This window comes from Micromys minutus (assembly GCF_963924665.1).
Source record: "Micromys minutus genome assembly, chromosome: 2".
NCBI lineage: Eukaryota > Metazoa > Chordata > Mammalia > Rodentia > Muridae > Micromys > Micromys minutus.
In genome coordinates, this window is record NC_137971.1 from 27,420,768 (window position 1) to 27,448,562 (window position 27,795).

The 27,795-nt window shown below is 37.1% G+C and overlaps 1 protein-coding gene across 1 annotated transcript in view; it reads right to left on the reverse strand.

Moving 5' to 3' along the window:
- The window catches only part of PTEN (phosphatase and tensin homolog), a 67,084-nt gene that overhangs the window by 23,222 nt on the left and 16,067 nt on the right, over positions 1-27,795 (reverse strand). Inside the window, exons 2-5 of the mRNA XM_080911593.1 lie at positions 26,248-26,332; positions 7,484-7,528; positions 2,157-2,200; positions 59-297 (exon numbers count right to left, since the gene is read on the reverse strand). Of these exons, the coding sequence (XP_080767719.1) occupies positions 59-297; positions 2,157-2,200; positions 7,484-7,528; positions 26,248-26,332 (413 nt within the window). The remainder of the gene's footprint in view (positions 1-58; positions 298-2,156; positions 2,201-7,483; positions 7,529-26,247; positions 26,333-27,795) is intronic.

Consider the following 27,795-nt stretch of genomic DNA (forward strand, 5'->3'; position numbering starts at 1 on the left):
TGTTTCCCAATAAATTCTTGGTCCACAAAGAGGAAAGGGGGAAAAGTAAACAGCTTACCTTTTTGTCTCTGGTCCTTACTTCCCCATAAAAATCTAGGGCCTCTTGTGCCTTTAAAAATTTGCCCCGATGCAATAAATATGCACAGATCATTACGCCAGTCCGCCCCTTTCCAGCTTTGCAGTGAATTGCTGCAACATGATTGTCGTCTTCACTTAGCCACTGGTCAAGGTCTTCACAAAAGGGTTTGATGAGTTCTAGCTGTGGTGGGTTATGGTCTTCAAAAGGGTACTGTGCAACTGTTGCAAAAAAACAATCCCAATGTAAGAAAACTTTACATTTTTATTTAAAACATGTTGACTTTAAAAATATTACATATAAACTTACTGGTGCTTAAAAGAAGCCTAACTTTTGGGGAATTTTAATTTATTACTTATTAAACTTACGTTTTAAAAAGTCTTTTACTAATTCGTAAATGTATTAGACAAGAACAAACGAGCTTTGTGCTCCTCACTCCGGGAAGGGGAATATGTACATGAAGGGAACAGGACACAGCCTATCAGCACAGCTGAATCCAAATGGATGTCACCAGGCCTCTTGCCAAGCACTGACTTCTAATCAGGAGAAATAACAGATATTTCTACATCAGCACCAGACATGCTCTGAATAAAGTATGGGTTGCTAATAGAGTCAACTATGGAAAGACTGACTTTTCTAATAAAATTACCCAGTGACTTCTTTTTAAAATGGTATCTCTCACAAATATAATTGTATATACATGGCTTGAGACTAATCAGTCACAGAAAAACATCTGACTGAAATAAGGTTTACTAAATTAGGTTTCAGATCTTTTTCACGTGAATTTAGGTAAGAGTCTAAGACATCTTTGTTCTCTATAGTCAGAGTTGAGTTTTTTTTAAGACAAGGTGCTATTGTCTAGAAGCAAGACCTCAGTTCTATTACTACTGATTTTTAATCTTACTACTATCTGTTTTTATTCAACCCTACTGAGATCCTTAAATCCTGACCTGAACTTGAGGGATGTAACTTGGTTTACAAAATGCTTGATTAACAGATGCTAAGCCCTGGACTTATCTCTGCTGTGAGTAAACTCACAACTGACGATGTAGTGCAAGTCTGAAATCCTAACAATTGGGAGGTGAAAGCAGAAGGATCAGAGGTATCAAGTTCAAAATCACCCTCAGCTAAATAATGAGTGCAAGGTCACCCTGGGACACTGAAGCCTTGTCTTAAAAAAAAGTTCCTGGCTATATTACTGTTCTAATTATCTGCCATATATCTAATATATAAAAATTATGACATATTCTGAAGCAAGACATCATAAAATGGTTTGAGAACAGTCCATTTAATACTTCTCGTGACAGAAAAGCTCTACAGTTAACAATGGCATCCTACAATCACAAAGGGGCTGCAGGCTAGCTTTCGCTTCATCATCTGCCTAACTGTGCTCCCAACTTCATTTCCCCAGTGGTACACAAAAACATTCAAGAGTCTGTTAAAATGTACACTTAAAGCTAAGTGAACTTCAGCCGCAACAAGCTTCCGAATGAGCAGGAGCCTAGGTCTGTCTATCCCTAAAGAGATGGCTCAGCAGGTAAAAGCACTGCCTTACCTAGGTCCTGAGTTCAGTTCCCAGCAACCACATGGTTGCTCACAACCATCTACAATGGATTTCAATGCCTTCTTCTGGTGTGTCTGAAGAGAGTGACAGTGTAATCACATACATAAAATTTAAAAGAAAAAGAAAAAAGACAGAAAGAAAGACTCTGCAGAAACTGCTCTCGCTTAGTCCTTAGTGCTGCACAGGTCAGAGAACTGGCATTCTATTGTGGCTGTTTTACACTTTCTTAACTCTATGTATGTCATTCTTCTGTGCAGAAAAGTTAGAATGGCTCCTCGTCAATAAAGCCCCTCCTATTCTAGCTTAGTCTAGGAACCGCTGCTGTCCTCAATCTATTCTGCAATTTCCTGACAATTGGTAGGTCCTACAAAACTCTAAAATTAAATTCACTTTTTAAAAGTGCCAAAGACCATTCTTAAGATTTTTATCAATAATATTGATAATTATCACCAGGCAGCAAAAGACAGCCTATCAGTCCTTAGTGATACAGTATGCTACGGTTATGTTTCTACATACCTCTGCAGTTAAATTTGGCGGTGTCATAATGTCTCTCAGCACATCTACAAGAAAGTTTAAATGTGGCATAAAGTTACCTTTCACACTTGGAAGGAAGAGTATCAATGTCACCAACATTTATGCTAAGCGATTTTACAGGAACTATTTCAGTTAACTTCAACTATTCTGAAGTAGGCACTATCATCATTCTTATAATCAAGGAGATCAAAGCTCAATAAAAGGTTAAACACATGCATGCAATTTGTGTGCATATATTCATTCACACAATCTGTGACGACAACATGCAACTCTTCCAATTTAACTGCACGGACCCTGTAGATTTCTTAGATGAGGACTATACAGGACTTTAGAACACGTTTTTTATTTCACAATACCTGTGGATGGTTATGCTCAACATTATCTTTACCTGACAGAAGAGCATATACAATCTTAAGCCATTATTTCAAATGTACATGCTAAAAACAGAAAAAAAGAACTTGTAAAAGACAACCAAATGATACTAATTTACTTAACACAATGCTTGCTAAAAATTGTAAACCAGACCTTTACTCTTTTATATACAAATGTCACCATTTCCAATAATCTCTCAGTGTACAAATTTTAATATCAGATCACAAAATAACTAAAACCCACTGATAGTAAATACTGACACCACAAGACATTTAGCTTTTCAGTAACACTAACCATTGCTACTCTGCAGTAAGAGGCTATGAAAGAAATAAATAGGCTCAAGAGGGGACCCTACATATTAGTGGGTCAGAAGCATCCTGGTGACTCCAACTACTAAAGAAATTGGACATTTAAGCAGGGAGTGTTGCCACAGTCTGTAATCCTAGCACTTTTGGAAGAGTTACTAGAGAAGATTGTATCTTTAAGATTAGCTTTTGCTATTTATTGAGTCCTAGGCCAGCTTGGGATACATAACAAGTTCCTGTCAAGAGGAGGAGGGAAAGGGGGGAGGGGGAGGAAGAGAGAGACAGAGAAAGGGAGGGGAGAAAGAGAAGAGGGGGGAAGGAGATGAGGGGGGGGGAGAGAGAGAGAGAGAGAGAGAGAGAGAGAGAGAGAGAGAGAGAGAGAGAGAGAAGAAATTACTGAAAAATAAAAGTGTTTTAAAACAAAGTTCCATTACTCCTTAGCCTACATCTCAAACCCACATGTATTTACGTAACACAAAGAATATGTATTTGTTTTGTTTTCAAACTGAAATTTTCTACATACCAAAATAAAACTGATCCAAGACTTCCAAATAAATTGCTGTGGGCCTGCACTGTGCACCGAAAATCTGCACAACTCCTCAACTGTATTTCAAAACCCAGTCCACATGATATGTGAACAAATTATGCATAAACTACAGCCCATTGGATCAGACCTGAGGCAAATGGACTTTTGTATCTTCCCACCCTCCCTCCATCTCTCTCCATCTCTCTTCATCTCTCTCTCTCTCTCTCTCACACACACACACACACACACACACACACACATCTTTTCTTTTAGTATATTACCTGGTGTACTATTTTGCTAAGAAAAAAGTTTTAGATGATGACATATGTATCCTTGCTAAATAATCTTGTCTGTGTTTACCTAACAATGAGACAGGAAAAACAAAACTAACACATTCACAAAAGAGCACATTTACATTCTCTTTTTTTCCCTGAGTCAGGATCTCTTATACCCAAGACTGGCTTTGAAACCCCTCCTCCCTCCACTTCCAAGTGCTAGAACTCCACAGGACAGCCAGGTTGTGTGTGGTCTTCTTAAGACAGCCAGGCTGTGCAGTGGTGGGGAGCCCACAGTGGAGCACAGTCAGGAGGCACATACCCTAAGAAACTAGTTGTGACAGCTTACCAGAACACAAATGTTAAGTTTCCTACAAGTCAGCTTTCTTAATTTGCCACACTTTCTGATTGCCTGGTTTGAGATCTAGGGTCAGTGAGAATAATTGCCTAGCACAGGTGATGTGGGAAAGGGAAGAAAGGGAAAGGGACGGAAGAGATGAGGCAAGCACTCTCAAAAGTTTGGTTTAATGAGCAAGCCTGTTTAAGGTCACCATTACAGACTGGTTGTCATGTGTCCGGTTAAGCAGTGATATAAAAAGTAACGTAGTGACAACTAAAGTCTACAGGATATGCACACCTTACAAGTGACATCCATTTTCACCCTCACAATCATGTGACAGTTTATATCCTCAGTGTATATATGAAAAATATGTATACATGAAAAAGCTAAGATTTGTTAAGGTCCTTAAAAGCTTTCCTAATCACAACATGCAATCAACGTAAAGACAACTCAAGCTTAGTATACTTGCTCAACAAAATCCAACAACTTCTATTACTGTTTCATTTAAAATAATAAAAACATGTTTTAAATGAAAAGGTAGTGACAAATTTTACAGCAAAAACATGAGCAGTATTGTCACTGAAAACAGACCTTGAAAAGAAAAGGAAAAGAAAAAAGCATGCAGCTCTTTACAGGCAAGCATAGGGGTTTCAGCAGGGATCTGCTGGGGCTGCTTGAGTAACAAGTGTTCAAGAGAAAGGGCCATAGGGTAAAGAAGAAAACTTCCATGTTGGTTAAAATCTCTGGCATATATCCAAAATTCACATGGGGTTCCTTTTAAATTTCTTATAGCAGTAAGTCACTCCACATACTAAAATGGAAGACAGCAAAATAACAATTTGGATTTAAAATTTTCCTTATAATTAAAGCTTAAACGACCTTTTTGTCTTTATTTAAACTGGCTTATATAAAAAGAGAAATGAAAAAACAAGGAGATGTTTCCCAAGGTGGCAACTTAAAGCAAGGGGAGGAGTAAATTCAGACAAGTTCACAGACAACTGGACCTTGCCATAGAGCTACATGGTGGAAGATCTCTTCACTCTGCAGTGTTTACAGAGATCATCTTAATAGAGAAAAATGAATCAGTTAATGCTTGCCAACCATGTCAAATGGTAGAATAAAATAAAAACTTAAAATCTGTATCCTCTAAGCATGGAGCAACAAAAATGGGGGGAAAAACTCATACAAAACTGATTGCCTAATGTTGCTCTTTCTCAAAATCATTGAGTGATTATTTTGGTATAAACAGACAAGCCAGTGATTATCAGAGTTTACATTGATAGTTCTTCATTCACAGCACAACACTGCTGCCATAAAAGGCTTCACAAACTATGGATTACACAGATGTCCACTGAAAAATACTTTAGGATCTTCAGATGTCTATATTTTTCAAGGAAAAAAAATGTATACTATGTGTAATTCTTATCCTAAGACAAAAAGAAATAAAACATTTGCTGTTGCTAGTGTCACTTGCCTAAAATCAGATACTCTATAGGCAGGGGAGGGAGTGCTCAAATTAAAACACTCAACCTTGTAGGTGTTAAAACTTTTGAAGTAAATAAAATGAAGAACTAACAAGCAAACACATAAAAGGGACTCTGGGGCAAACAGTGGGTTATGATGCCCCTGCCTGTCTTTGGCCACCTCACTTGACTTCCTAGGCCTAATTCCCTGTCTGTAAGATAAGAAGGCACCGTTAAACAGCCCTTCAAGACTTTGCCATTTTGAAAGCCTGGTTCCAGTGACAAGGGGGTAAGTTCACACGCACTTAAGGTTGCTCTCAACTAATAAAGAGATAGTTCAGGTCCACCCAGGGCTGCCTCTAACTATACTAAATTACAACAAAGGAGATAGCATAAACCTAATCCCTAAATTCTAAGAGCAGGAAGTCACTATACACAGGAATGAAAAGAATTTCCTCCCTGTGCTCTGGATCTGTTAAACAGGCATAAAATTTCAACTTAGGCAGAAAGTGTCATCTAATGTCTTTCTACTTCCCTACTGGGATCTCTTTAAATCCCCAATCCTGACAGTGTGAGTCCAAAATAATTCATTTAATCAATTCCAGCTTTCAACAGTTCTTGTCCTGTTTCAGTCAATGTCTGAATGCAGCTGTTCAAAAACAGTTTTGTGGTTCTCCTAACCACCTTTTATTATAACCCCACCTAAGCCAGCACATATCACCACCTGCCCAAAACGACTCATCTGCCATATTTCAAATACCATTATGCTATCAATCTCCTGACTTGCCATGGCCCATCCTCCCAGGTTTAATAGATAATATTTTGATTAGTAAAAAAGCCACGGGAATATTTCACAATCTTTACATTTATGTTTACAAAAAAAATTCTAAAATTAAAACAAATAAAACAAACTCTTTTTAGTCACTGGTATATAACAGACAAGGGATAGAAGATATCAGAAGTTAATAACAGCTCATACATATGGTCCTTTATAAAAGCTTCCTGTGAGGCCCATTTACTCTGTCTATTGTTCTCTCCTGCTCCAGCCTGACTCACACAGGCTCTAAGGCCACCAGAGGGCTAGAACTAGCCTTATGAGCATGTATCTGCATAGTTCACCATGGCTGCACCTTTCTAAATCCCAAGACAGCAAAAGTGAAGAGAAATAATACTGGTAACAACCACACATGAATACTCTGAACATGAATACTCAAAACAGAATATCATTAAAGACTGAAAGAAAAAAAAGGAACATCTAGCACTCTAACAGGTCATAGAAAATCCTCCATCCTTCTAGGTAACAATTCAAATAACTCCTGGTAGCAGAACAGAAAATACTTGTACTTATATCTGATAAAGTCTACAGAAAATGATTAATTGCTAATTGGTATTATGCCACTGCATAAAATTGTCCTGTTATATAATTCATAGACAGAAAAATAAAAGGACATAATAAAAAATGGTAATTTATATCTTTTAAATTTTTTAAAAATGCTCACTATTGGGAAAAATAAAAATGGTCTCTTCAAAGACAAAAGGTGTTTAATGATTTGTTTTCCTTTCCTGTTTTCACATCGATACTCCAACAATCAAAAAAAAAGTTTAAAAATACATCAATAAGTTCTAATGGACAATCCCTAAAATCCTACTAGATAACTAAAAAATAGTGCATAAGGTATTTAGGTTATACACAGAAAATAGTCAAATAGCTATTTCAGTAAGTTGATCAACATACATAGGAAACAAAAGTGCGTCCACCCTGGAGTCTGTCTCTATAGAAGCCATCATTAACCTAACAGCAGCTCCGCTGTGGATTACATTTAAATTATCACATGATTATGGGCTCAAGGGTGGGCAAGGCGCCAAGTCTTTTAAAGCAGATCAAGTAACAGGAATCTGCGCCAAGGCTGCCTCATCACCACACAGAGATCCAACAATTCTCTCTGGCAGACTTCAACTGTTCTGAGGAATCCAGAAGAACTTTTATTTAGTTCTATTAACACAGATACAAATGAAAAGCATACTTACAGATTGTATATCTTGTAATGGTTTTTATGCTTTGAATCCAAAAACCTTAAAACAAAACAAACAAACAAAAACCACTGTTAACAAGAAAGAGCTAACATTTCAAATTACATTAATACTGCGCAGGACTAAAGCAGATTTATTTACCCTAATCTCATATACTATTAATAACCCAAATACATATCCCCTCATTCATTAATAATGATTACATTACACAGATTTATACAATCTGAAGTAGAGCTGGCTTTATCAAAAACTCTTTTCGTATCTGTCTTCAGTCCAATAAATTGCAATCATGCCTTGATAAAGCAATCTTAGAAGTTCCCAAGTGCACCCAGCTCATGCCAACTTTCATGAAAACCATAAGCAATCATGTGCTCTTAAAAAAAAAAAAAAAGATATAGGAAAGGTCTAAGTAGCAATGTAATCCTGCACAAAATTTATCAAGCATTTGTCATATGTATACTTTCTCTTGTCCCGAAGGAGATAGGATTTACATTTTACAGGGAAGGGACTTGAATCTCAAAGAGATTCTTAGACTTGTCCAAGGTGTAAAGCTGGTAAATGAAAGAGTCAAACCAAGGACCAACCACTCCTTCCAGTCAGGCAGGTACCAAAGCACTTATTACAGACCAGGTATTATTTTAAGTACTTTATGTATGTAAATTTGCTTAACCTCAGGCCTGTAACAAAAGACTCAGCAAGACCTAATGGTGAAGAATTAATTATAGGACAAAAGGAGAAAACACAGTTTCATGTGGTGGTAGATGAACCTGAACTCCTGACCCTCCTCCCTCCATCCCTGGAGTACTGGGATCAAAGGTCTGTATCACCAAACTGGGTTTATGCAGTGCTGGCAACATTAAAGCTAGAGCCTCAAGAAAACATTTTGCCAGTTAACTACATCTTTAGGTCCAGTATGAGTTTCTAAGTAAGACAAAAGTATAAATAGCTAATAAGAAGACAAAGATACTGCCATTAACAACATTAACTCTTAAAGACAATTATACCAAGTTTGATTTTCAGAAAAAATTACTTCCAGCCTAGAAGGCTATACAAGACACTATAAGTTAAGGGTGAGTATATAATAAAGGTACTGGCTTTATTACAATATATACAAGTTGTTTCTTTTCCATACATACACTATTTCAGCTGTAAAAGAGTGAAAATCATGAAAAGTAATAAAAATAGGTTCTGGGAACAGGGAGCCCAACTTGCAAAAGTGAGAATCTCAAGGATAGTAAAGGGCTATCTCAGGCTGCACACACAGGAAGGCATTTAGTTCAGAGTTGTGTAGATCAGGAATATTTAGGAGTGGGAGAAACTGATAAGCACCCAATGTGCTCAATCACTGTAAGGTTTACAGTGTGTGTGTGTGTGTGTGTGTGAGAGAGAGAGAGAGAGAGAGAGAGAGAGAGAGAGAGAGAGAGAGAGAGAGAGAGAGAGAGAGAGAGAGAGAGAGAACAGATCTCTTGGATATATAGTATAGTTTCCAGCTGTGTTTCATGAGAGGTCTATGTGTACAAACACATCTCTGAGTATATGTGCATCTTGTGCTTTTATTTTTATTTTCTCCTACCAATCTGTTTGCTTTTGCTTTATTTTACTCTATTAGTTTTTTAGATACCTGTTTTCTAATATAAGAAAGACAGAAAGGGTGTGAATTTGTATGGGGGGTGCTGGGGGCAACTAGGAGGAGTTGGGAGAGGGGAATCAGAATATATTATATAAAAAAAATCTACTTTCAATTTAAAAAAGAAAACCAAGCGGTATAACACAATACAGTTGTGTCCCAGTCAGGTGCCTGAAGTGGGCATATCCTTGAAATACATTATAAAATTACAAGAAAAATACATCAAAATAGTAGGATCTTTATATCTTTTAACTTCTGAGATTTTTCTTTTAAAAGATATCTTGAAATGGCTGATTAGTTCTCTTTTACAAATAATTTTTAAAGGAAACTACAGCTGTAGAAATGTCAGGAAACAGGGAGAAAGTGTTCATGTAATTTTAGAGTTTACATCAGACAAGGAAGGAAATACTGGCATAGTGAGATACGATAATAATCTTTAAAACATTTCGAATGTTTCATTTCATCAACAGCCTATGAATCTACAACCCAATCTAAAAGACTACAGGGAGGACTTAAAACCATGGGTAATATAAAGTATTCTAATTTTTATTAAACACAAAGAAAAGTGGTGTTAATTTTTAAAAGACAAAAACATGAAGTCATACTTTGAAGATTCAAAAAAAGAAAGAAAGAAAAGAAAACTAAACTCATTAAGTGACATGGTGCATGCATGTTACCACTACATGCTTGTAAAACTAACACACAAAACACAGCCAGGTCTATAGAACTGAGTTTTAAGTCAGCTGGGGTTAGAGTTAGACACTGTCTCAAAACAGCAACAGCAATCACAGCATCAAAGCTATGGACTTGGTAGGACTCTCTAGAATTCTCTTTTTCCAATAAACAGATTATTCAAGAAAAAAATTAGCTGCAGAGAACTCACAAAGCTCAGTTTTAAAACATACATACATTGTCATCAAAACGTCAGAAGTGTTCCTGGATGAATTCAGGTTAGTAGCAAAGTGGTGTATAAGAAGGAACACAAAAACAGTATCAACTAAAGGTCGGAGTCAGGCAACAGAACAGAAAGAAAGTAGAATTCTATAGGTTTGAGTGCTATATAATGCTGGAAACAGGAAGAAGGCAGGGACCCTAAACCTTCTCACTTCTCTATTCTCTGTCCAAGAAAAATGCCTATTCAATGGTAGTAGATATATAAACAATTCCTCAGAAGTATTCTGCTTGATAACTTAAGCAAGGCTTCTTCTTGGTTATTTAAGAACTAGCAATAGAAAATATATCTTGTAATTATATACAATAATAAAGCAGAATTTGCAATCAGTAATTCTGAGCAAAATATAACCCATCAATTTCTGTAGTCAATGCTTATCTGAATCTATTGGCACAGAAGGCACTATAGAGCTGTGTCTACAAAGGAATCAATGCAGTTTCCTCACAGAACTCATTAAGGGCAAAACCAACCTAAAAGAAAAGTAAGTTGAAAAGAAAATCAAAACACACATAAACATCAAGTATGCACACTGTACCCAACTAGATTTATAAACAAAAGAAATTAACTGTCCAAAGTTCTGGAAGCTAGAAAAGTCCAAGAGTATTCAAACAAATAAAAACCACAGCTTTTTATATGCAAACAGTTACAATTTTCTGAAAGGGGGATGAAGTATAAAAATTTCTTAAGAAAAATTTGTCATCTTTATGCCGACCATTTAGCAAACACTGAGGAGATCAGAGGCAGGTATTTCTTTTCTCTTTCCTTTGTTGTTAGACACTCATTTCTATCAAGGTACAAGAGAACAGTAGATTCTTCAAAGATCTCACTGGAAGATCTGAGAATGCATAGACAGAACCAGAATACAGGTAGGGATGGCAGCGGGAGCATGCACTGCAAGGGTCTCACATCAATGTCCTAAGCAGACTGTAGCCTCTACACCATGTTTCCTAAACTGCTTTCCAAGATAGGAACTTCCTATGAAGCAAGATTCTTTCACGGAGTACTTCCTACAGTGTGTTTAAGTTACGGTTAGTGAAATCATATCTGTGTGCCCTTTAAAAATTGAACATTATGATTTCTTAGCTCTAGCATGTGAGCCACAGCAAGACTAACAGAAGAAAAAGCCCTTTAATAGACACAGTACATCATTTGGGGAGGATAATTGTCCCAGAAAACCTGGTTACTTGGAGACACATTCCCCACTGTCCTCTCAAGAATACTGTGAGTATCAATTTGGCTTTTCAAGTCTGACACACAGAAAGACAAGGGAGGAAAGGGAAGAAAACACTTTCCAAAAAGATACAGACAAACTTTCCTACAAAGACTTATTTAGATAGTAGAGACTAAAATACTAGACAAAAGCAGAGGCAATGCTCCCTAAACTTGCATGTTCTAAAACACCTTTCATAACCACATCTTCCCTGAAGGAACTTGGCTATACAAAGCCCACTCACTACTCTTCCCTCCTATCCCTGTTGAACCGCTTCCCAACTCTCACTTGTTTGTCTGTATGTCTCACTGAGTTTAACTGAAGTTGTTTGTATGAACATGAAAGATTTCTTAGGAAATAAATCTAAATAAACCTCAAGAGTGAATTTTAAAATTGTTGTTATATAAACATATATTTCAAATGCTAAAAAGTATTACCAAAAACCCTCAACAACAAAAACCCACAAAACAGAAAAAAACAAAGAAAAGTAGTTACACAGGAACAACAAGGGTTGTTCTATGACTTTGCAACTAGTTAGGTAGGGGGTGTTTGTTTGTTTTGTTTTTTGAGACAGGATCTCTCACTGAACATGGAGCTAATTGTTTTGGTTAAACTAGCTGGCCAGCAAGCTCCTAAAATACAATCCTCTCTGCCTGCTTCCTGATCACAGAGGTCAAAAAAACATGCGGAGCCAAACTGACTTTTGTATGGGCTCTGAGAATGGGAAGTTTAGCTCTTCTACAACAAAGACTTCTCATGCGATCACTGACAAACCTCTATAGAGACCTGCAGCCAACTTGCAAAAGCCAAGATTAATAATAAATGCTGTATATTTCAACATTAAAAATCTGTGTTCTGGTCACTAATTGTTGCTTCTGAACACACATATGTAGACAGAGAGGAAGCTGTCACCCACCAACTGAAGACATCAAGAGATTTTAAATCTACAGCCTTCTGTTCTGTACTTGCCCTGCACCCCCTCCTTTCCCTTCCTTTTGAATCTTTCAAAGAGCCCAACATTTAAAGATAACAATGGAGATTAATTACATACAAGAGAATTTAGAAAGTCCCTATACCCAGAAAAGGCCCAAACATAAAAGATATTTAATTTAATTTAATTTACCATTATTTGTGTGTTTAGATAGTCTGCCTAAATATATGTCTGTGCACCATTTGCTTATAGTGTACCCAGAGTTTAGAAGAAACTATCAGGTCCCCTCAGACTAGAGTAACAGGCAGTTGTCCCCATGTGGTTGTAGAGGATTGAACCCAGGTCCTGTGGAAGAAAAACCAGTGTTCCCAACCATTCAGCCACTGCTCCAGCCCCAAAGATCTGCATAAGATCTTTGCATGGGTCTAGCATAATAGATACCCAACTCAGAAAACCCAGCAGAAAAGCTGGGCAAATGTTGGAAAAGAGGAGAACTGATTTCTGGAGTTTCAACCACAGAAGACTCAGATTCATTTTAACCACCCCCCCCACACACACACTTTACAAGACCAAGACCAAACATACATACATACTCACACCCCAAAATAAGTGAGGATTACTCAAAAAGTAAATAAGTCAAAAAGTCAACAAATTGTCTCTCAGAAAAACCAGAAAGCAAAGATTTGTGTGGTCTTAATGATGCTCAGAAAGCTAAAGAAAGACATGGATAAGATAAAGAAATAAAGAGAAAACAAAGAGTGAAGTGTGATGGTACACATCTGTACGGCATTCAGAAGTCTGAGGCAGGAAAAGTACAGTTTCTTAGTTATTAAAAAAAGGTTGGGGATGGGGGGTAGGAGGAAGGCATTAACAAGATGAGTAGCTCAGAAGGTAAAAAGATAACTCTCACCAAACCTACAGATGAGTTTGATCTCAAGGAACCATGCAGTAAAAGGAAAGAATTATGTTGTCCTCTGACCTCCAAAAGTGTGGCACAGCACACCACCCCCAACACACAAAAACAAATAAATAACATAACATTTAAAAATTTTTACCAGGACTAGAAAGGTGCTTTAGTCAAAGTTTAGGGCCCTAGAACCCACATAAAGAACAAAGTACAATAGCACATACTTGCAACCCCAACATCATGGCTACTGCTGAGACTACTGTTCCCTTCATAACCAGAGGTATGGCCTTGTTGTGTCGTAGAGCACAGAGAAATGCAGCTGGTGCCCAACCAGAAGCTTCAACACTACTGACTAGCATTCATGCTATTTTGCACACTACTGGAAGAGAAAAGTAGTCATCCATATAACCAAGCTACAAACTCTGTGACCCACAAGAGAGACCTGCACGCACACAGGCATATATATTGGTCCAATATTGGCATAAATGTTATGGGAATAAACAACCACTTTCTAAAAATTGGATTTAAGTCCATTCCTTAAAATAGAACCCATGCCTGCCACTGCTAAAGCAGCATGGGCTAAGGGAAAACCTACTACTATTATTTAGTCTACTAAAGAAACAGAAATATTCCTAACATACTGCTCTCCCACAGATGATTGCATCAGTCAGCCCTCATCAGAGATTATTCTTTGTGCAGTAGATGATTATTAACACAGAGACTCACAACTGAACAGTGTGTTAGGGTTTGGTCTGTTGCATTCTGTACCCAAAGATTTAGCCCCCCGCCCACCCAAGTGAATTTTCAAAACTTGCTCTTTAATTTAAAACTGTTGAGGTTTGGTTTGTTGTTATTGTTTTTTTAAAACTGGTTATTTTATTTATTTACATTTCAAATACTAGCCCTTTCCCAGTTTCCCCTCTGAAAACTCCCTATCCCATCCTCTCTCCCCCTGCTTCTATAAGGGTGCTCACCCACCTACCCACCCACCCACTCCCACCTCCCCACCTTGGCATTCCCCTGCACCAGGGCAGGGAGCTTTCCCAGGATCAGGACCCCTCCTCCCATTGATGTCTGATGATAAATATTGACCCTGGTTGCCTATGGGACAAGGTGATCCTCACACATGTCAAGTGGTGCTATGTATAAGATGCCTACAGCTTATAGCTAGGCTAAAGAGGTGAGGTTTGGGTTTCCAGGCTTGGGGTCTGAGGCAGAAGACCAGGAAGAAGAGGCAGTAGAAAGAAGAAACCAGGGGTAAGTGATTCATCAACACATGGCCATGAGGGCTCGCCAACTGGAGTTAAAAGTGACCTAGAAGAAAAGCTTAGAACACATAGGCACAGGGAAAATTTTCTTGAACAGAACACGAATGGCTTATGCTCTAAGATCAGGAATCGACAAATGGGACCTCATGAAATCGCAAAGTTCCTGTAAGGCTAAGGACACTGTGAAAAAGACAAAATGGCAGCCAAGAGATTGGGAAAGGATCTTTACAAATCCTACATCTGATAGAGGGCTAATATTCAATACATACAAAGAACTCAAGAAATTAGACTCCAGAGAATCAAACAATTCTACTAAAAAATTTAAAAAATTGGGTACAGAGCTAAACAAAGAATTCTCAACTGAGGAATACCAAATAGCCAAGAAGCACCTAATAATATGCTCAACATCCCTAGTCATCAGGGAAATGCAAATCCCTGAGATTCTACCTCACACCAGTCAGAATGTCGAGGATGCTGGCGAGGATGTGGAGAAAGAGGAACACTTCTCCACTGTTGGTGGAGTTGTAAGCTGGTACAACCACTCTGGAAATCAGTCTGGCAGTTCCTCAGAAAATTGGACATAGTATTACCTGAAGACCTAGCTATTCCACTCCTGGGCATATACACCAAAGATGTTCCAACATATAACAAGGACACATGCTCCACCATGTTCATAGCAGCCTTATTTATAATAGCCAGGAGCTGGGAAGAACCCAGATGTCCTTCAACAGAGGAATGGACACAGAAAGTGTGGCACATTTACACAATAAAGTACTATTAGAAACAATGACTTCATGAAATTCGTAGGCAAATGGATGGAACTAGAGACTTTCATTCTGAGTGAGGTAACCCAGTCACAAAAGAACACACATGGTATGCACTCACTGAAAAGCAAATACTAGCCCCAGAAAGCTCTAAATACCCAAGAAACAATTTACAGACCTTATGAAGCTCAAAAAGAAGGAAGATCAGAATGTGGATGCCTCAGTCTTTCTTAGAAGAGAGAACAAAACACTCATGGGAGGAAATACAAAGTTAAATAGAGAAACAGGGATTAAAGAAAAGATCTACAGAGGCTGACTCACCCAGGATCCCCCCGCCCCCATTGCAGCCACCAAACCCCAGCACTATTGCTGATGCTAAGAAGTACTTACTGGCAGGAACCAGACAGAGATGCCTCCTCAGGGGCTCTGCCAGAGTCATACAGATACAGCTGTGCATGTTTGCAGCTAACCTTCAGACTAAACATGGGGACCCCAATGAAGGTGCTAAAGAAAGGACTGAAGGAGCTGAAAGGGATTGCAACCTCGTGGGAAGAACAACATTATCAAGCAACCAAACCCTCCAAAACTCCCATGGACAAAAACACCAACCATTGAGCACAAATTGAGAGACCTATGGCTTCAGTTGCATATGTAGCTGAAGATAGCAGCTTCTGGCATCAATGTGAGAAGAGGCCTTTGGTCCAGGGAGGGCACGTTTTCCCAAGGTAGGGAAATACTAAGGCAATGGAGTGGAGAGGGTGATCAGGAGCGAGTGCACCGAGTGCACCATGAAGACAAGTGAAGGAGGAAGGAGGATGGGAAAGGGGTGGGGGAAGGGGTAACATTCCAAATGTAAATACATAGAGTATCTCATTTTAAAAAAGGAAGGGGGGGAGAGTGTCCCAGATGAAACATGGCAAGCTGTAACTTGGGGTTACTCATAAGGAAGTGTATACTAATAGATTAGAGGGCAGATAACTGCCCAGCTCTAGTGCTCATTAAGACTTATTATAAACAATTATAAAAAGTTCTGTGTCTTTTATCTGGAAACCTAATGATCTAAGGCAATAACCCTAACCTCCACATGAGATTAAACATAATCCCCACATAAGATCAACACCGCATACAAATGGAGAGACTTTGGAGCACTCAGTTCTAAATGGAATGTATATATCAAACCCTCTCCTCAAGGTTCAGGATCTACTCTGAGGAAGAGGAAGAAAGATGGTAAAAAGCTAGAGGTAGTGAATGACTCTAAGCAAACAACAACTTCCAGATACAAGAGGGGTGATACACAAACTCACAAACTGCCTCAGCCTGTACAAAATCTGCTCAGGTCAAACCAAAAAAAATCCCAGCACTGAATCTGAAGCAGACACAAAGCCCTACCTGTAGTGGAGAAATATCTGCAGCTGATACCTGAGAAACAGAAAAATCAGTCTTCTGCACTAAAGTACCGTGTCAGCTGTACTTCTTTTTTTCCCTCTTTCCTTCTCAAAAAGAAAATCAACACAAACCAATAAGACAAAGAGTGACAAAACAAAACACGACATTTGGCAGAATGGGAGGTAGGTTAAGATCTGGGAGGAGTTGGCGGAGGGGAAAGAATATAATCAAAATATATGAAAAAATCTTAATAAAAACTTAAATAGAACAATACAGTAGTACGTACTTGTAATTCTAGCCATGGCTGAAAACTACAGTAAGTGAAAAAAAGAGAGAAAAAAAAGTATCAGAAGAAGTGAAAGGTAGATTTGAGCCCAAAAGTTATAGAAATAACCAACCATCTTTTGATTAGATTTAAAGTCCGTTCTATAAGATAGAACCTATATCTAACATTGTCAAAATGAAGCCAAGAGCCTGTGGCTAGATGGGTCAAGGACCCTGGGGAAAACTTACTGCTATTAATCGGCTAAGTGGACACAGCAATAGAATGATTCCTGGTGACTACTGCCAAACCAATGAATAGTGCATGACTCAGCCCTCATCAGAGAAGCTTGTACAAAGACCCACAACTTATCAACCTGCAAAGAATAAGACTTCAAAATGTTCAGCTCTAAATGAAATAAATGGCATTCTGTATCACACCCTTCCCTTCAAGGCTCAGATCTATGTGGAAGAGGGAGCAGAAAGACTGTAAGAGTCAGGTGGTAGGTGACTTCAAGGAGACAGTGTTTTCAAGTCACAACAAAGCAGATGCACATATGAAGTCACAGCAACCCTAACAGCATGCACAAGACCTGTGAAAATACAAGCCAGAGAGAAGCAATGACCTACCCCTAGCTGAGGTACTATTGGCATTTTACTACCAAGAGAGGGAAATCAGTTTTCTTTACTAGTAAAAACCATATTCTACACCAGCAGTGGTTGGCCAACACGAGCTGGATCTAATGGGGGGGGGGGGGGGGGGACACAGACACAACATAAAGTTGTATGGGTAGGAAGACTGAGGAAGATCTGAGGAGTTGGGGTAGGAGGATAAATATGATCAAAATACAGAAAGCAACTTACTGAAGAAGAGTAAAGAGATTAACTAACCTGTGAGACACCATCAACCGGGCTAATTTGGAGATCTCAAGGGTTCCAGAAAAATAATTACATGCAGAAGTATAATAAAAAACTCCTCAAATTTGATAAAAGATAGAATATAAAAAACTTCTGGCTCAATGAATTAAAAGTCACAAAAATTCAGAGACTTTCTAACACAGGTCACACAATCAAACCATCAAAAGACAAAGGCAGGCTAGAAGTGTATCTCATTTGATTAGAGAGTTTGCCTAACACATACAGAACTCTGGGAATCTGTCCCCAGCTCTACATTAACTTTTTATGGTGGTGCACTCCTGAAATCACAGCACTGGCCAAGTGGAAGCAGGAGAATCAAATGTCTGAGTACACCCTTGAATATATAACAGCACTCCAGGCCAGCCCATACTATGTGAAACTCTCTGCTTAGAAAGACCCTTAGTCTCAAATGCAGAGAAAAGCAACTTGTCACAAACAAAGGAGCCCTGGTATCACCAGATTTTTTTCCCCTCTCAAAAATCTTGAAGAGAAAATAAGTCCTAGAAGATTAAAAATATCCAGCAAAACTATCCTTTAAAAATGAGAAATAAATTGAAATATTCCCAGAGAAACAAAAGTTACGAAAACTTAAAAGAAATACTACAGATAGTCCTTCAAGTGGGAATGAGAGAATATCCACAGCACTAAAGTTTAACAAGGAGTTATGTATCCTCAGATGATACATCACACTACATACACTCCATGCCCTTGTCTGAAACTCTGGACAGCGACAAACTGTATGTACATTTTCCCTATACATATTTACTAATGAAGTTAATAAATTAGACAAGATAAAACATTAACAGTAATATTAAAATATAACAATTTTAACACTATAATATAATGAAAGTTATATAAATATGGTACTTCTCTCAAAAGAGGAAAGGCAAATGATATGTTTAAAACACTGTTAACCACACCTAAGCTCCAACTAAATAAATCCTCAGATGAAGGTAACTATAGCAACTTGAAGCTACAGTATTAAATGAAGATCTCTGAGAAATAACAATTATTATAATCATGAAATCTAACAGTAGTCTAATTTCAGTTTGTAACCCCACATTTTGTTCTCCAAATGATTTTAGATATGGTATTTTTAAAAATCGAATTATTAGATAATGGATATACAGCATAAAAAAATACAACTTTGTGACTTTTTTTAAAAAGTTAACATGAAGCAAGGGTGGAGCTGTCCAAGAGCCAAGGTTTGAATGCTACTGTAGGTAAAGTGGTACAAATTAAAATCAAACCATTATAACTTCAGCATGTTAAATGTAATCTATGGCAACCACAGGGAAAACAGCTCCAGAATAAAAACCCCAAGAAATTAAATCATTTCATAACATCAAATAAATACAAAACACATTCATTCAGGCAAATCAGAAACAAATAGCGAAATGTAGGATATTAACGCTCCCTGTATCAGTAAGTGTGACTGAATTAAGCCCTCCAACCAAAAGACAGAGATGAGCTAGAAAAATGGCTCTGCAGTTAAGAGCACTGACTGCTCTTCCAGAGGTCTTGAGTTCAATTCCCAGCAACCACATGGTGGCTCACAACCATCTGTAATGGGATCTGATGCCCTCTTCTGGTGTGTTTGAAGACAGCAACAGTGTACTCACATACATGAAGACAGATTTGCAGGAAGCATATAAAAGACAAAATCCAACAACATGCAAAACTTTTTAAATTCACAGGCATAAGTAGATTAAGAGAACATTAAAAAAACCTACGTAATAAGAGGTAGATTAGTATAAAAATACACTAGATACAAAGTATGAGATAAAAAAATAAAAGTACAAATGCAGCAGGAGGAAAATTCTAATAATTGTAAGCATTTAGACATCCAGTAAGGCACCATCCAAATACATGAAACAGCTTGGTACAGAGGCATATTTTTATAATCCCAGCACTTGAAAGGCTGAGGCACAAGGATCAAGTGTTCAAAGCAAGCCCAGACTACATAAGACACTGTCTTAACAAAAACAAAAATAAATCCAAATATATAAAGCAAAATTTAACAAAGTGAAAATAATTCTAAAGTAATAATTAAATACTTTAATACACACAACACTTCAACACAATAGTAGACAGACAAGAAAAAGTAAACCAAGTCAGCCTGAAAGACTCACCACTCACAAACTCGCTCACACACCTACTCACTCAAGACAACACCCTGCTCAGCAACAGAAGACATACCAGCTTCCGGATAAACTGTATGTTCAGAAACAAATAAACTTAATTAGTTTAAATAAAAAAACTATTAGATATCAAGTCAAGAATACAAATAAATAGACATCAAGTAAGGTATTTCTCTTTCTACAACAGAATATTGAAAACTAGTACGAGAAAAAGTAAAGTTTTCAACCATTTGTTCTACATGATTCCTGTTTATTGGAGACTAGAATTCTATGACGATCCTATGGTGTGTTTTAGAAAAATGTTAGGATATCAGTACTCTTTTTTTTTTCAATCTTTTAAGATTTTTACTTTATGTGCATTGTATATTTTGACTCATGCCAGAAGAGGGCATCAGATCCACGAAACTGGAATTACTGGCAGTTCTGAGCCACTATGTGGGTCCTAGGAACCAAACCAGGGTCCTCTGCAAGAACAGCTAGTTCACTTCACCTCTAAGCCAGCGATTCTCAATCTTCCTAATGCCTTTAATACTCTAATATAGTTCCTCACATGGTGGTGACCACCAACCACAAAGTTATTTTTGTTGCCACTATTATGAATTGTAAAGTAAATATCCTCAGGCAGTTACAAGAGGGTCTCAAAGCCCAACCCCACAGTGACACACATCCCCCAACAAGGCCACCCCTCCTAATAGTACCACTCCCTGGGCCAAGCATATTCCTTGTCATGGCGTCTTTTCATAGCAGTGAAAACCTAACTAAGACACAGTCCTTAATGGAGAAACGGTAACTTATTTTGTTTCTTGCCAAAGGTTAGGCATTACACAACCCTAGTTGATCCATCACATAGAAATGTTGACTTCAGTTTTGACAGCTTTCAGCTTTTAAAAATAAGCTAGAAATACAGGTTTTTGCATGAGGCTTCGAAATTTTTAAATATTCTAGATTTGTCCAAGAGTTTCTAGATTATGTTCCTTGATGTACAGGAAAACACAGATATTACAGAAAACAGCTTTGAGTATTGCATGGCAGGAAAGTACCTGGGAATGACTTTGAGTTCAACCACCAGAACTGCATCCCTCCCCCGATTCAAAAAAAAAGCTTTCTAAAAGTTGAACTTTTGGGACTGCAGAGATGGCTCAGCAATTAAGAGCACTGACTGCTCTTCCAGAGGTCCTGAGTTCAATTCCCAGCAACCACATGGTGGCTCATAACCATCTGTAATGGGATCTGATGTCCTCTCCTGGTGTGTCTGAAGACAGACAGCTACAGTGTACTCACATAAAATAATTTTTAAAAAAAAGGTTGAACTTTTGCTGGGCAGATCACCACATGATTATACACTGAACACTAAAAATGGAATCAAGAGGCTCAAGATCAAGACTGGTCTTAGCTACGTAGTGAGACCCTGTCTTAAATAGAAACAAACAATAAAGAAGAAAATTACTTTGGAATCTCACAGACAGGGACTCAACTTTCAGACTCTTGCTACTACTTCCAAGTTTGGGGAACTGAAAATTCTAACTTCTTTTAAGGCACTTATAAAAGTGAAACAGGGATTAGATTCACTCTACAAACTTAGTAATATGGTATATGCAAGCCAGTTATACGGTAGTCAGAACACATAAACAATAATAAGTGTACAGAAAATGGTATCCACTCTTCAGTAGCAAAGCTAGTTTGTGCCCATAACATTATTATTGTCTAGCACACTAAATCTCCCTATGAGCAGGAACATAGCCAGCAGGAGTGAAGGCAGCCAGGAGCTTTCAGGAGTGAGAAAAAGGTTCAGAATTCGGTATCAGTAGTGATTGCATCACCTCTGGCTATACTGTAAAAATACAAAATGCCACTCAAATTAGAGTTCAAAAAAGGGACTGTTATGGGGAACTCACTTTAATTTTTTTTGTAAAGTAGAAAAGAGGCAGGTAAAATGAGGAAAGGAGCAAGAAAAGTTAGAATGAAAAAACAATATTCTTTCCCATTCATTATTATCATTATCATTCAGTATTTCCTATTCATTATTTAATGGGCCTATAAATAACATGTTTTCAAGTCTTATTTTTAACTGATAGTCAATAATGACACTAGAGTAACAAATAGTTCTTTCCTATTGAAAATCAACACACAGGCAGAGAGATGGCTCAATGGTTAAGAGCACTGACTGCTTTTCCAAAGGTCCTGAGTTCAAATCCCAGCAACCACATGGTGGCTCACAACCATCTGTATGAAATCTGATGACCTTCCTCCCTCTTCTGGTGTGTCTGAAGACAGCTATAGTATACTTATATATAATATATAATAAATAAAACTTTAAAAAATTAACACACAACCAAATTTGATTAACAAATGTACAGATAACTAAGAATTGAACATTTGCAAAGTTTCTTCAGAAAGAAAATATATGTGCTAGCTGCCAAGAAACAATACTCTTGAATTCGTAACAGGTTATACATGAGTATACAAGAGGGTAATTTTTTCTGTTAAATCATTATGTCCTAAAACTGAGCTCTAATTGTTATAAAAACTATAAGCAAACTGGGCTTGGTGGACATGATTGGCCATCCATAGGTGGAAGTTTAAGAATCGAATCCAAAACCAGCCTGGGCTATACATTAGTCAGCCTGGGTCATATAGCATGCCTCGACCTCAAAACACATAAAACTTAAAAAACAATTTTGTACACATAACTCTTTCATTTTCAAGATTTCCTAAATTAAGCTCCATGAAACACTGTCTAGAAAGATGAGGGTTAACAAATTATAAAATGAAACCAAGAGAACCCAGATAAAAGGTGTCATTGTACTAACATTCTGCTTAAAGGGTAGTTTGCCTTTGTTACATCCACGTTTTCCTGAGTCATTGGGGGGCAGAACAGATCACAAGATACGCTCCTTAAGCACACTATGCACCAGTCTATTCGAAACTGCTCAAATTAAAAAACACAAAACTTTCATACTAGCCTACGGGACAATGTGAAAGCACAAATCAAGCCAAGTGGTGGTGGTACCTATTTTTAATCCCAGCAATCAGGCAGAGGCAGGCAGATTTCTGAGTACCAGGTCAGCCTGGTCTACAGAGTTCCAGAATAGCCAGGGCTACAGAGAAACCCTGTCTTAAAAAACAAAATAACAACAAAAAGAGCTAAGAGTAATAGCGTATCAGAACAAAACATGGTTTTGTATCACCCCTCTAAGTTGCAAACAAAAGAAGAAGAAGAAGAAGGACTGTGGGCCTCCATAGCCCCTCCTGCTCTGCTGTCAGCCCACTCCGTAGACTGAGCAAATCTTCTGTAACTAGAAAGCCAAGTTACAACTCCCGCTGTCTCTCCATTTCCATTGTTTTTATGAATCTGGGATCTCAAATGGAGAAGCTAAATATTTTTCTCAAATTTCATCTCACCTATGAAATTTTGCTTATCATGACATAATGTATTTTCCAAACCTTTATGCATAGGACAATTAAGCATGAAGATATTTGCAATTTAAGTTTACTTCAATCCAAGTAATGATTTGTTTGGGGGAAATAAAAGTATGCAAACTAGATAAAATTAAAATATTTTAAAGTATCTTTTGGACACCCTACTAGACAAAGCAAAGAAAGATTAAGTGCAAAAAGTTTTTTATTAATAAAAAGCAAAGATGTTATAATTTCAATCTGAAATCCCCCTCTCAGCCCAGCTATGGAGCCTTTTAGAAGTGCAATCTGGCTGATCAGTCACTAAGGGCAGATATCTGAAAGATTTCTCTGGTCTCTGCTTCCTTCCACAACCATAAGGAGTTACTGCCCCAACAGTCCTTCCCCAAACTCAAGATACCATGGATGGAGGAATGGAGTGCCTCTGACTTCCCTCCTCAACCCACACAGCCAAAATCCTCCTCAAACCATGAGGCAAACAAAACCTCTCTTCCAGGCTATCTGATATGAAAATGAAAACACTTGTACTGAAATGGTATCAACTTTAAAGCAAAAGAAGCAAAGCACCATTGATTATAACTAGTATCACCAATATAGTGTGAACAGATTGAAGTAATCAGTTATTTAGATATTGGACACGAATGTTTTTTGAAAAAGTCAATCCTAAAAGAAATTTTAATTAATTATTTGTATGGGCCAATGTGATGGTGATGCCTTTGGACCCAGCACTCAGAGGCAGACAGACAGATAGATGCCTATGAGTTCAGAACAATAAGGACTTTCAGGCTGGCCAAGGTTACTTAGTTCAGACTATCTAAAACAAAAACAAACAAACAAAAATCACACACAAAAATATTTGTAATTATTTTAGTTTGTAGAAAAGAGCTTATCTTCCTTTCTAGTCACTATTCATCCTTTACTACAAAAGAGGGTGGGGAACTGGTAAAAAGAAGTTATCCAGGCCTTAATGGTCATTTATCTTAACAAACAAGACAACAACAAAAACCAAACAGAGAACAGTTTTATACCCAGCTGATTCTCCATGCTGCTATGCTAAAAATATTATAGGAAGAGACTAAAAGAACAACTAGCTAAATAATACAAATAAAAGATTTCTTTAAAAAAAAAAAAAAGAAATCTAAGAAAACCTGTAAGGTTAAATACAAAACAAAACCTAGATATAGCTAGATAGAATTAATTTCAATCTTAGTTACTAATTATAAAATGAATGTGGAAATCTCTTAATTTGCAAGCACAAGTACAGGAATCATGAAACCAGAAGACTCAGGACCAAACTAAGTTTCCAACACAAAATATTTTTAGTTAAGTTACTACAGTATAAGGTCTAATGACCAAAGGTAAATGTCTAGAAACTGAAATTGTAACCTGAAGGGTAATCTAATCTCCCTCACAATTCATACTTAATAGAAACGGATATAAAATTAGTATGCCAGATTAGTCAAAAAAATTACATAACCAGAAAAATTCCCCTCTATTTAAAGTACTTGTGCCCTTTTCAATACAGCTGAAGTACTAATTTGATTTGGTTAAACTGATCCTTGGCTGAATATAAAATTGGTGTGAATTAGTGTATTTTACCAGGCATAACATGAAAGCCATAAACAGTTCTGCACCAAACAGTAAATAATTATCTGGAAACCGGTATCCAGCCAAACTTCCACTTGCCATGCTCTGCAACCTTCAATTCAAAAATTAACTTTTTTCTGCGGCCTATTTCTTTCTTTCCAACCCTGACTATTGAGCTGCTGTTCCTGTGGGCCTACCATGGTAAGTGCCCTTCCACTGTGTACTACCTAATTATGAGGAGGTAAATGTAGTCACCTATTTTTAATGACTTTTAAACATTAGCTCTGACAGTGTAACCTAAAGTTTAGTGGAAACTACAAAGCAGTAAGTACATGGGTTTGGGGCTTTGCTTTGGTAGACTTTCATAGATGGTGAAACGTAAACTGAACAAATCATAAATAACACTATAATATATTATCCAAAGGAGCAAAACTTACTAGAGTAAAAATTAACCACTTAGAAAACTGACAATTAGCTCATCTAAAGGCATAAAATCACTCAGTACTACAAAAAGCATCCTATATTTGCAAGACACCCTGTAAGTTACAAAGTACTTTCCCACCTATTTAAATCTGCATAATCACAAAGTAGTTTAAAGTCTCAGGAAAGATACTTTACATGTAAAAAGAAAATAATCCAGAATTTTAACTTTTAAATTCATTCAAGCACTTCAGAACCGGCATAGCAAATAAAGCAAGACTCAGTATTGATGAATTATTAAAATATTATAGTTTGTAACAAAAATTTACACTTACTCATACAAATGTATTTTTTATTTGAAATTAGAAAATAAGGCTAACTTGTTCAATAGGCAATTTATATATTCTTAGGTCATAATGTATTTTTAAGTGGACTTTAAGAAACACTTTTCTGAACTAAGTGACAATTACACTTGAAATTTTTGTAAAATTATGAAACTCAACATTTAGTCTTTTGAATGTCCAGCAAATCCCTCTATAATCATTGTATACACTACTACAGATATAAATTCCACATAAAAACACATTGGTCACCCATGCCTCAGTGTGAATAACTAAACAAACCTACTCGAGCAAGGCCTAACCCAAATATAAAATTAAAACCTTGTACTGTAACAGAAGCCAGGGACTAACCTGGTAAGAGGCATCTTATGGAATTAAAAAAAATCAGCATGACATAAATAAACAAGATTATGTATCAAGTCAGTTCTTGTCCAGTGAATTGCATCCAGCTGAGAGCTATCAGATACCTTCCTTAGGTTAAAACTTTCAGAGTATTTATTACCAAAACAAAACAAAGTCCATATCATAATGCAAATACCATTCTGTTTTTTTTTTTTTTAGGAATCTTTTCTAAGTAAAAAACATCAATATAATTTATTAATATATGAAATAGAAACTCAAGAGTGCTTACCTTACTACATCATCAATATTGTTCCTGTATACACCTTCAAGTCTTTCTGCAGGAAATCCCATAGCAATAATATTTGGATAAATATCTGAATTATTAAATTAAGGAAATGCCTAGAATATACAATGATACAAATATGCATGCATTTGAAACATTAGCTTCTCCCACTATAGCTATAATTATAAAAGGTTGCCAAATGTACTTGCCTGCTCCTGAGCTATATAACCTGGACAAGTCACTCACCACTCTTAGACTTCAAATTCCTACTCCACAGTGATTCAGCTGCCAGAAATAATCTCCAGTCCCTGACACCTGTGACGTCATAATACTCAACTGAGGTTGAAGCCTAGCTGCTTTCTTCTCATCGATGTAATACCTAGCGTGTAGTTAGGATGTAATTAATACTTAGTGTGTCCATTAGTTTGGATTGTGTTACACATCAGTTAACATAAAACCATCTTTATATTAAAAAAAAATTTATTTCCCATTAACTAAGAATCTACACTTCAATAAACCATGTCCATCTCTCTAGCTCTCATTTGTTCTGGGGTTAAGTCAATTCTCTCATAATTACCTCTAAGACTTTTCACATCAGCTATACCAAGTTGCCTCCTTTAAAAACAGCTACTAAAGACCTCTTGCCTGCATATTCTGGGTACCTTTGCCTTCCACATCTAACTCAGTAATCAATCTCCAAGCCACTGAGGTGGCGTTGGCCACAGATGCTACAAAGGCAGAGCATCACCTGTGATAGCCAAATGTCTTTAATACCAACTCACAAGACTTTAGGTAAAAATGTTAACAGAGGTAATATACATGGACAGGGTAAATAAGATCATGCAATAATAAACGAGACAAATTCAAGTCTGTAGGACATGACTGAGCAAGTCAAGTTATAGCTTTAGGGTTCCTAATGTCTTAAGTGCATGTGTATAGATACATATAGAGTTTAATAACAGTTTCTGCACCAGGAACAAATTTTCTCACTGTAAGAATACATAAATCCATCTCAACCAAAGAATTAGAAAAGTTCAAATAAAATGATTATCACTAATATGTCACAAACATGTCATCTACTATTCTAAATTAAGAAAAGGGTCACATCTAAAAGTACAGCTCTTCTTTAATTATAAAAATGTACTGGTTCAGTAATGGGGGAGGAGAGCAAGCAAAGAGAGGTTTAACCAAGACAAGGGCAATACAACTTCTGAATCACTTTTAAAATAATTCAACTTTTAATACTGAAGTTTTCAATAAAGACTGACTTGTATTGTAAAAAAAAAAAAAAAATTTTTTTTGAGCACAAACGTAAGAAAAATGGGAAATAAAATCAAATGACTGAGTTACAAGAATGGAGCCCCAAACAGTGATAATGATCACTACTTTGAAAATCCCACCCAAAACATAAATTAATTTTGGGTCAAAATATAAATCCAGAGGTTAGAAGAGCTAGTTCAGTGACAGAGGGCTTTCTTTACCTGGCATATGCAGAGAGTCCTTGGTTGTACCTAGCACACACAAAAACATATACACAGGTATGTGCACAGACAC